This window comes from Rhinichthys klamathensis, unplaced genomic scaffold (assembly GCF_029890125.1).
Source record: "Rhinichthys klamathensis goyatoka isolate OS25496 unplaced genomic scaffold, OSU_Roscu_1.1 h1tg000405l_1, whole genome shotgun sequence".
NCBI classification, from domain to species: Eukaryota; Metazoa; Chordata; class Actinopteri; order Cypriniformes; family Leuciscidae; genus Rhinichthys; species Rhinichthys klamathensis.
Window position 1 is genome coordinate 219825 of NW_026606906.1, and position 11526 is coordinate 231350.

General features: G+C 39.3%; 2 protein-coding genes across 2 annotated transcripts; one reads left to right on the forward strand and one right to left on the reverse strand.

The window, feature by feature from the left end:
* Window positions 1-2182: 2182 nt before the first annotated feature.
* On the reverse strand, window positions 2183-3506 carry LOC130070399 (cornifelin homolog A-like). Its single transcript, XM_056234777.1, has 3 exons — window positions 3342-3506; window positions 3092-3246; window positions 2183-2413 (listed from the first exon to the last, which is right to left on the reverse strand). Exons 1-3 carry the CDS (start codon window positions 3442-3444, stop codon window positions 2294-2296), a joined length of 378 nt encoding a protein of 125 aa, XP_056090752.1. The 5' UTR covers window positions 3445-3506; the 3' UTR covers window positions 2183-2293.
* A 2807-nt stretch (window positions 3507-6313) lies between these two features.
* On the forward strand, window positions 6314-8858 carry ponzr4 (plac8 onzin related protein 4). The gene is made up of 4 exons (XM_056234776.1): window positions 6314-6399; window positions 6586-6713; window positions 6845-6999; window positions 8242-8858. The coding sequence occupies exons 2-4, from the start codon at window positions 6611-6613 to the stop codon at window positions 8362-8364; spliced, it is 381 nt and encodes a 126-aa protein (XP_056090751.1). The 5' UTR covers window positions 6314-6399; window positions 6586-6610; the 3' UTR covers window positions 8365-8858.
* The last annotated feature ends 2668 nt before the right edge of the window (window positions 8859-11526 follow it).

Here is an 11526-nt window from a genome sequence, read left to right on the forward strand (position 1 = left end):
AACCAATTTGAAATGATTCGAGCTTTGTGACAAGGTGCATTATCCTGCTGGAAGTAGCCATCAGAGGATGGGTACATGGTGGCCATAAAGGGATGGACATGGTCAGAAACAATGCTCAGGTAGGCCGTGGCATTTAAACGATGCCCAATTGGCACTAAGGGGCCTAAAGTGTGCCAAGAAAACATCCCCCACACCATTACACCACCACCACCAGCCTGCACAGTGGTAACAAGGCATGATGGATCCATGTTCTCATTCTGTTTACGCCAAATTCTGACTCTAACATCTGAATGTCTCAACAGAAATCGAGACTCATCAGACCAGGCAACATTTTTCCAGTCTTCAAAGGTCCAATTTTGGTGAGCTCTTGCAAATTGTAGCCTCTTTTTCCTATTTGTAGTGGAGATGAGTGGTGCCCGGTGGGGTCTTCTGCTGTTGTAGCCCATCCGCCTCAAGGTTGTGCGTGTTGTGGCTTCACAAATGCTTTGCTGCATACCTCGGTTGTAACGAGTGGTTATTTCAGTCAACGTTGCTCTTCTATCAGCTTGAATCAGTCAGCCCATTCTCCTCTGACCTCTAGCATCAACAAGGCATTTTCGCCCACAGGACTGCCGCACACTGGATGTTTTTCCCTTTTCACACCATTCTTTGTAAACCCTAGAAATGGTTGTGCGTGAAAATCCCAGTAACTGAGCAGATTGTGAAATACTCAGACCGGCCCGTCTCGCACCAACAACCATGCCACGCTCAAAATTGCTTAAAGGAGAACTCCGGCGCAAAATGAACCTTTGGTCTAATTGCACATTGTTACCTAGTCAACCGTTATCTGAGATTTGTTTTCATGATTATCGAATGTAAATAGTTTTATCTCTAAAAACAGTTTAGCCTATAAAGCTAGTATAACGCTAGTATATTGGGCATAGTGTAATGACAAATAAAAATCGCTTGTTAATACCACTAACAAGGCTCAAAATAGCCCCACACTAACACGGTAGCATAATGAGGGTCCCTACCTTCAAACCGAAGCATTGAGAACTTTGTCAGTGTCCAGACAGTTTAATAAGAAGATATTTTAAACATACAGTCAACTTCGCGTATACAGGCAGAAGCCATCTTTGAAATACAGTCTTTACCAGTCGATCTACGAACGCCGATCCAAGTGCGCTGGTGAGAATGTGAACGAGCTATAAGTTGTGATAAGGTAAGCGCGAACAGCAGGCTTGGATCGGCGTTCGTAGATCGATTGGTAAAGACTGTATTTCAAAGATGGCTTCTGCCTGTATACGCGAAGTTGACTGTATGTTTAAAATATCTTCTTATTAAACTGTCTGGACACTGACAAAGTTCTCAATGCTTCGGTTTGAAGGTAGGGACCCTCATTATGCTACCGTGTTAGTGTGGGGCTATTTTGAGCCTTGTTAGTGGTATTAACAAGCGATTTTTATTTGTCATTACACTATGCCCAATATACTAGCGTTATACTAGCTTTATAGGCTAAACTGTTTTTAGAGATAAAACTATTTACATTCGATAATCATGAAAACAAATCTCAGATAACGGTTGACTAGGTAACAATGTTAGACCAAAGGTTCATTTTGCGCCGGAGTTCTCCTTTAAATCACCTTTCTTTCCCATTCTGACATTCAGTTTGGAGTTCAGGAGATTGTCTTGACCAGGACCACACCCCTAAATGCATTGAAGCAACTGCCATGTGATTGGTTGATTAGATAATTGCATTAATGAGAAATTGAAAAGGTGTTCCTAATAATCCTTTAGGTGAGTGTACATTACATGAATGAAAACCCAACGTGTGTGTATATTAAAACAAAACAACATACAAAAAGAGTGCAGTTTTTAATCACAATTATTTTTATTTCAACATGAACAATGACATAATACATTAAAAATATTTATAAAATTCTAATGAAGCATCAGTACCCTAGAGTCAAGTCACCTTTATTTATATAGCGCTTCATACAATACATATTGTTTCAAAGCAGCTTTACAGTGATAACAGGAAAATGATGCATCTCATCTGAAGTCAGTTCAGTGTTGATTCAGTTCTGTTGTAAAGATCATCAACGTCATCATCCAGACCAGTTCAGTTCTCATCCAATAGTGCCACTACAGTCAGATCAATAATATTGTTGAATATTAAGTGAAAGAATCATGTAGAGAAGACTTTTCAGGCATCATTCCTCAGCCGACTAGCTGAAGTCCACACCTCAGGGTCAGAACTGACTTCATTTTAAAGTTGAAGTTACGAATCAGTGACTGATGATGATGAAGTGTTTTATTTTCGGAAGCTTAAGAGGGTGACAGGGCGGTTGCGGGACTTCAGCTCACGTCTTATCTGACAATAAGAACATGGCCCGCAGCAGAAGGACAACACACAGTCGTTGCAAATAGAGTCCTGAGAGAAAGAGAGAGAGAGAGAGAGAGAGAGAGAGAGAGAGAGAGAGAGAGAGAGAGAGAGAGAGAGAGAGAGAGAGAGAGAGAGAGAGGGGGGGAAATACACATGAGTTCAGTCTAACATCAGAGAATAATCTACAATGTTAAAAGGGATCAGTTGACTTAACTTAAAAAAAGCAAGGAAACACATTGCCTTAAGATTATTAAGTAAATAAACTGTCATAATCATTTAACAAACATGTATTCATTACTTAAATGAGCTCATTTTTTTCAGCGTTCAATTATACATTGTTTAAATGAACCTTTTTCGCATAACTATTATTTTGTATATGTTGGCTACATTTCTGAAATACATATCTTAGACAGTTCCCTCTGATAACAGATCACTCTAAATTGTAATGTGGACTCGTGCATTTTCTGTAAAGCTGCTTTGAAATGTGTATTGTGAAAAGCGCTATATAAATGTGAATTGCATGTGTAATTGAAAAAATTAAGTTATGTGAACTTGACAATTCCACATAACATAATTTTTTCACTTGCACATCTAACATTTAGCCTACTTAATAATTTTAAAGCAAGGGGTTTCCTCACTTTTTTAAGTTAATTCAACTGTCTTAAATGAATGCAACTAGTTCAGAACTGATGCGTTTTTTGCAGTGAATCCCAGTAAAGTCTTTACCTCGATGCCATACGTGCGTCGGACAGACACTCTCATTGCCATAGTGATGGGTGGGATGAGTCCGAAACTGTCCAGCAGGGGCAAGCAGAGACACTCTCCGTGATCCTGGGCTGTGATGCAGGCGAAACATGGGCAGCACCAGAACGCAAAGCAACCTGCCCAACAAGATGGGGAAAATCAGGCACCACACAAAGACAAAGACAATCAAATGTCCAGCTATCCGTTGGGATTTCAATGAAAATGCACTCACAGTCTGGGAGTGTGTCGCATTCGCAGAGGCTGGTGGACCACTGGTCAGAACCCGGAGCCAAAACCAAGGGCTTCGGCTGCTGAATCACCATCTTAGTTGCCATGATGACTCGAGCTCTGAAAGACAGCACTGGTTATGACTGATGACGGAGATGAAGAATGAGTGTCGATGAGAATCCGAGTTTTCAGACTTTATAGAACCAGCAGCGAGCAAACACATGCGTAGACACACGAGATTAGCATCACATCACATCACGTCTCCACAGGGCAGGTTAGTCCGGTTCATGCTTTTCTTTTTATCGATAGATTTCAGGTGATTACCAGTTCTGCTGACGTGAGAAATAAAGACTCGTCTTAATACACTGACACAGAGCCTGATTTCACACAGTGCAACATCTTTGTTGATCAACAACATTCCAGTCAACCAATCTGATTTGAGGGACAAGTTTACAGTTTGTGTCAAGTTCAGGCTTATAACCAGGAGCTTCTACATCCGCGTTATTCATATTTATCATTTCCCTCTGATTTTATGCATAACTCATGGGATATTGAGATTACATTTTCAGGGAGGAATTTTGTTCCAGGCTTAACAAAATATGTTGACCCAGGGTTAGTGATGACAAAATAACTCTGCAAAACCAGGACGTGCGTGCACTGATACTGCGAACTATCTGTGAGAAAGAAAAGGAAGAATGCAAAAAAAAGCAAAAAATTTCATAATTAAAATGTTTAAAGCTAGCCTGGTTAAAACCAGACCATTCTCAGTTGTAACTGAGTTATGGTCTGGCAAAGCGTCATAGACAAATCATTTCCAGAGGGGCGTCACCAACGGACGTCGCGGATAGACCTAAAACCAATCAGAGCGATGAAGGAGATGACGTATGCAGAGCGGCGGAGAAACATCTCCGAGTGTTGTTCTTTGCTCGGTTTTTTACAAAAAGGAAACGTTCAAATCGCTTAAAACAGATGCGATAGCTGATTCGAACGAGTGATGTTCGACGGCGGCATCCATCTTTGTAATGTAGGCTACAAAATCTGCTTCAAAATCCCAGCGCTGTCGTCATCGTGTAAAGCCCGCCCCAACGTTTCTGATTGGTGCCACGATTTAGACGGATTGGAAATGGGCTTGAATGAGCTCTTTGCCAGACTAACTTTCAGAGCAAATCTAAATTTGCCCGGAAGTTGTCTGGGTTTTCCCAGGCTAGTTTAAAGCAGTAACAGAGGCAAACATAGGGCCTTTATCAGTCTTCACACACCAAAGCTTGGTGCGTGAAGGATGCATTATGGGATGTTGACCTGATTTTTTTACATTAATATTATTATCTATCATTGTTCCCAGGTTTCTTCCTTTACATCTGTATAACATCCTTGGGAGTTTTTCCTTGCTAACCACCTTTGCAAGACACTTCCTTACATTTCAGCTTCTTCTTTTTCCAATACTTTTTTTTTTTTGTCAACAAACGATTTGGTGAAAATCCAGCTTTTAATGTTGTCTATGTGTGTTTTTAATATGCTTTAAGACAAACCATGTGTAAATTCATAAGTCGACAGCATTGCTGAGTATTTTCTCTTTAAAACTGCAGAGAAGCAAAGACAGTCTCAAAATCGCTGGTGTTTCTGATGTCACAAACCTTTTAACCAATCAGATCAACGTGTGATCGTCAACGAGTGGATCTCTGAGCTGAGCGAGTGAGTGGAGGCGGGGCTCATTTGCATATTCATAGAACCGCGTATACTAAATGAGGAAAGGGTGTGGAGTTACATTCAAGCTATTTAATGGCATGAATACATTTTTTTTCAAGGAAAAACATTGAATGTGTCATTTTGGTGATCAAAGATGAGTTTTAAGGGATACAATTATTGACTATAGAGGGACTGTAATAAATGATTTCCTCATTATGGTTTCAAACATGTCAAAGAAAGATAATTCCCAGCTGCAGCCAATGTCAAACACACCTTTTGTTTGTGTTGGTCATGTGCTCCAGTTTCCGTTTCCACGCCCCCTTATTTAATCCTTGTTTGGTTGATTGAGTTCACCTGCTCCTCATGTGCTCTGATCCTGTTATATTGCTCCTTTCCCTGGTCTTTGCTGGTTTCTTGCATTTCTTGCTTGTGTCTACGGGTATTGTTAGCGCTCACTACGTTGAGGATATACGTTTACATGACAATGAAGTGCTAAAAATGGAAATGTTTTTCCTTTCCATTTTTTGCGTATGGAAGACAACGTTGTCAAAATGATCCCCGTTCACACAGATCTGCGAAAACGACTAAAAGCGCCCATGCCAAGCCAGTAGTTGTCGGTGTCACTTTGTAAAGAAACACTATGCTCCATAGACACATGTGTATGACATAACCGTTTTTGGAAACCTGCTTTTAAAAGTTTGTGTATTTAGGCCCCCAAAATGCAGTAGTAGATTGGGAAATTTCATCAAGGAGCTCTGGATTTGATTTTATCTGAACAGAAAGCAGTCCACCTGAATAGCCTGTTATTAGTGATTTGCAATTTAGCAGATGCTTTTTATCCAAATGTACACTTCTATTTACTGTAACCTTAAAGTACTAACCGAAAGACTGGGAAATCACAGAGAAGATGTACTCTGCCAGTCGATGTCTGGCCTATCTTTATGTAATCAGTATCTAGGCTACTGTAAAAACGAAGATGATTTCATAAAACGTTCCTGATGATTAATCAGTACTCTGAGTTTCACTACAATTAAAGCCCTGGATCCAAATAAAGATTGTGACATTTATCTCACCTCATTGCACCTGTTTAGGTATTTTCAAAGGACAAAATGTAATACAATAGGGATAACCACGTTGTATTTCTTGTCCATTTTTCCAAAATCTATTGATCTTGCATACTTGTCATTTTTCTCATTATTACCATGCTCTGTTCTGATGAAAGCACAACTAGAAAGTTGTTCTTTGATAAGCATCCTTTATGTGTGTATAGAGTGAGAATCTACGTAGACATTCCCGACATCCTCCCTCCCCCTAAATAAATGACAGCATCGCCCTCTCAAAGTGTCAGTCTTCTGCTGAACTTTCCTCTGTCCCAGGTAAGACCAAATCTGCTGCTGGAGCAACTGGTGAGCCAAGTGTTGTTGTTTTTAGAATTTGGAATTTAGAATTTCCTTTATGGACGCAACAATGTAATACATTTTAGTGTCTGACTTTTGAAGTCACCTGTTTATTAATTGCAAAAATTCTGCTTTAGATTGTTTTTTTCCCCTGGGATTGCAGAGTTGTTGGATCTGAGACTCATTCATCATGGCAAGCAAGATGGTGATTCAACAACCCAAGCCACTAGTGGTGTCTGCAGCATCAGACCAGTGGACCACCAGCATATGTGAATGCGACAACGTCAATGAATGTGAGTGTGTGTGTATAAAACATAGTGAATTAAGGTTTTTAAGAAATAAGTGAACTCTCTGATGTTTTTAACAGGTGCACAGTCGAATTGTTTAGGCAGAATAATGACTTGAATCGGTCGGTCTTCTGCAGGTTGCTTCTCTGTGTGGTGTTTCCCTTGCTTCGCCTGCATCACAGCCAGAGATCATGGAGAGTGTCTGTGTCTCCCTCTACTGGACAGCTGCGGGTGTATTCCTCCTGTTACTCTCTCCATGAGGGTGTCCACACGACGACGATACGGCATCACGGTAAAGACACAAGAAAACTTTGATTACCAAAGCATAGATTAGAAAGAAACTGCATCCTTTTGTGTTATGACGAGTTGAATCAATAGACCGTAATCAGGGTTGCGCCATGTTTGATTTTTGACAGGAATGAAAATGAGGCTGTGAGGGAACGAACTACGTTCAATGGTTACAAAAACACAGTTTTGAAAGGTGTGAGTTTTAGAGTGCGTGCCATGACTGTTTCACAGACTATTTTTCATCTGCATCAAATTCAATATGGCATACGCTTCAGCAGCGCCATCTTGGATTTTTACGGGAATGAATTTGTGAGGGACATGCATCTCTTCAGTGGGTTGTATTGTTTTTTAATGTGTTTTTGGATTGTTCTGCTGTGCTGACGAAACACTGCAAAAATTAACCATGGTTTTATTATAGTAAAAGTGTAGTAACCATGTTTTTTTGATTGATTACCAGTTGTATAACCACAGTTGTACTAGGCCTACTAATACTAAGGTTAAACTATGTACGTGTAGCAAATTTTAAGTGTGAGTTGTAAGTGTGGTTAATTTTTGGTTACCATGCTACAATAACCATGTTTTGTTTTTTTGTTGCAAAACCATGGTTCATTTTCAAATATCTTTACGTGGAATTTCAGTAGACACCCCAGACAATATGCGCTGTGGAAAATTATAGCTAAGTGATCTAGGAGCTTTATACAGCTTTCCACAGTGGATGGATGCCATTGAAAACATGGTAAGTCCCTCACAGCCTCGCTTTCGTACCTGTTGTGGCGATGCTCTGAATAAGGTCTATTGAGCCTGTAGAGTTTATTCAATGCAGCGCCATCTTTGATTTTTTTAATGGGAATGAAAGCGAGGCTGTAAGGGATAGACATGCATTCCTTCATGTCTTCAGCGTTATTTAACGTGCTTTTGGGTTGTTCTCCTTATGAAACAAACACTGCAAAAATATCTTTCCAAGAAATTTCAGTAGACAAACTCTAAACAACATGAGCTCTGGTTGAAAATATAAGTGTTCTAGGAGCTTTAAACGTCTTTTTACATCGGATGCCATTGAAAACACTTTTAAGTCTTTCCCTCACAGCCTCGCTTTCATACCTGTCGTGGCGCCGCTCTGCATAAGGTCTATAAACTATTGAACACCATCACTTTAGATATATTGTAATGCAACAGAAGAAAACAGAACACTGAATGGATCTTATATTGTGGTTCATTATGTTTAACCCCTGTTTTCTTCACGCAGGACTCTATCTGTAATGACTGTGTGTACTCTTTCTTCTGCGGACCGTGCTCATGGTGCCAGATCAGACGCGAGATGAAGGCAAGACTATCACCTATCACTCTGTTCAACAACAGGCCAACCTGAAGAACACCATCATCTTCCTCACCTCTATTATCACTTTCACACATTCTCTAAAGCGCTCTGTCCTAATCGGATCATAGTCATGTCAGTCCAAAACACAAAGACTTGCTGTTCTGCGGTTGTAATCAGAGTTTTTGATCTTCCTCCCACACACACACTGACCTGAGATCAGCCCTTTGGCATTGCATTGTAGCGGAGTGTGTTTAAGATGTTGTTGGTGTACAGCTTTAATCCAGGAAGTGGAGAATTCTGAACAATGGATTCCCTTAAGGAAAATGCCGATTTGGGATTCTTACAGCATGTTTAGTGTCACAATTTTTATTACAGATTGTTGTAATTATTAAAGAAATGGCATTTTCTTTTCTTTTTATCTCACACTCTATATCTTTCTGAAAATATCTGTTTAATATTAGATTTTCACTGTAGTTGGAAAGTTGTTATATTGAGCCATTGATATGTGACACTGGAGGTTTGATATTAGGAAAATATGTTTTAGTGTTTGTGCAGATCTGTAAATGATGAAATGAATAGAATATAAAAAATGTCAATAAAGCTGATTAAAAATATAAGGGTTTGTGTTTAATGCTCTTATCAACAAAACAATAATTTTTAGAAATTATCCTTAGAAACATCTACACACCCTTTGGCTGCCGTTTTCCCACTTTTACATAAAATTGATTAAGAACTGGGGCTGACCAGCTCAAAAAAGCGCCATTCAAACTAACTGGTGCTAGACTGAAATGTCCATTAATATCCAGAGGGGCCAGAAAAAAATTATCATGATTTAGTTTTTTCATATGAATGTTTTAAAGGTATTTCATTAACACAATTAAAGGAAGGGTATAAAGCTTTGAAAGCATAAGATCCTTCAGAGCGTCTCCTAAGCCATGCCTCCTTCATAACACATGAACACATAGCCAGAGTAGAGTCTGCAAAGCGTCACGAGAGACGCCGTTAAATTACTTCATGTCTCAAAGCACATAACATCACAATAATAATGAACGTAAACAACTTAGAGCGCTCTGACTTGTGCCACATGACTGTTGCAGATTCAATTTCATATAGTGTTAGCATTGAAACGCATAAATCCCAGACCAAGGACGTGAACAGCTCCGGGGAAGAAAGTCATGGGCATAAGCTCATTGTTTTGGCTCAGGAGGAACTGTAAAAGGTTTCTGCTGTTTGTTTGTGGCACTCAGTGACTGCCGTCTGTCTACAATAGCATAAAACACACTGACGACGTGTGATGTCTGCGCGAACAAGTAGCCTATGCAAATTTATCGGGCAGGCAGTAGAACATCCTATCATTGCATTCGGACCGAATGCAATGATTGGACAAACATTTTTTACACCTGAGAAGATATATGTACATTTTTTAAATATTTAGACCACTTCTATTATTGATTGCTATCAGGATGCAACCGGTATAACAAATATTGTTTATAAAAATCATTCCCTAAACTAAAATATTGGATTCCAAGAATCTGATGATGGATGTCAGATATCAACTGCATATGGAATAGACTTGAAATGAATTGACACTGCGATGAAGGGGCTTACAATGACACAGGTAACTCATAATAACTTTGTCTTTGCGCCTGTGAATATTAATATTAATCTACATTTCGGCCCAGCATCAGTACCATTAGTTTTATGGTGCTTTTTTTTTTTTTTTAGCTTGTCAGCCCTAGTTACTATTCACTTTTTTGTAAAAGTGGAAAACAGCTGCTTAAGGGTGTGTAGAAGTTTCTAAGTTTAACTTTTTTTTTGCAAGCACACAAAATTCAATCATTTACAAGTCTGCACCAACACTAAATGCTAAATCGTCCATTTTTTGTGCCATAAAAATGTGGGAAGTTGAAAAAATGAAATGTTTGCATAATATGTAAACATGAAATAACAGCATTAGTCATCTTTACATTGCAATGTCCATTTGTAAATGAAATCGAATGAGGCCAGTGGCCGTCAAGCTCCAGATCTACAAATCAGCTTCTTTAAATTACAATATGACCTTTTTTCAAGTCCTGAGGGGAACTCATGTGCAAAAATATATGGGTAACAAGGAAACTTTCTTCATTCTTGTATTCAAATAAGCCACGATTTCTTTCTGTTGAATGGTTAAGCCATAACACAGAAGACATTTCTGTCTGTGAGAAGAGCTAGGTGAGTTAATCAATGAATTTAGCTTATTTTATGCTGTTCTTATCTTCTCCGTTCACTCTGGCTGCCGCATATAGCAACAAACATGATATTTGAGCAGCCTCAGCTCAGCCATGTGATAACGGTGAGATCATCATTTCGAGTGATTCATTCAGTAGTGGCTCTATATACCGAGCCCGTTCTCATCCCAAGGCGTAATATACTGACTCTTTTGCCAAAGCGTCTATATCCCACGCACATGGCACCCTTTAGCGTCATATGAGACGCAGATATATGGCGCCTCCTAGTGGTCTAACCCTAACACTACCCCAGACCTAAACCTACCCAAAACCGAAGCGTGTTATATTGACGCTAAAGGGTGCCATATGCGTTGGATATAGACGCTTTGGCAAAAGAGTCAATATATTACGCTTTGGGATGAGAATGCGTTGGAGCTACCATGGGTTTGTGGACATATGCCCTACAAATACCATTGCAAATTAGACATATCGTTAAGGATTCTTTGAATATAATATGGTGTGTGAATATGGTAACCCAGTATAAGTTGCAATCTATGATAACATGCAGTCGTATGAACAATCAGTTACGCTAATTTGAGTTTCCGAAGTGCACAAAACTTGCTACATTTCTAAAGATAATACTTGCAGTTCAATTTGGTTTTAGAAACATTTGGGATTCTGCGAAGGTAAAGATTCGTCAAGGTACCTGTAACTCGTAAGTTCGTGAATATTTGCGAGTGATTCTGATCTCATGAGAATCTTATGTTTGAATCTTTGTTTTTGGATGTCGTTCTCGAGGACAACTCAATACAAATACGCGTTTTCTAATCATTAATATTAAGTTGAATGTGGTCTATTTCATCATATTCAGTTCAGGCGTAATCTCGCGTTTGCAACTCGTGGTAAAATACTCTTTTAGTATAGAAATTCCTTTAGTCGAGACGCTGGAGATTCACGCTGAGTGAGAAAAAAAAAGCAAACTCAGAATATTATACAAACCTGCAAT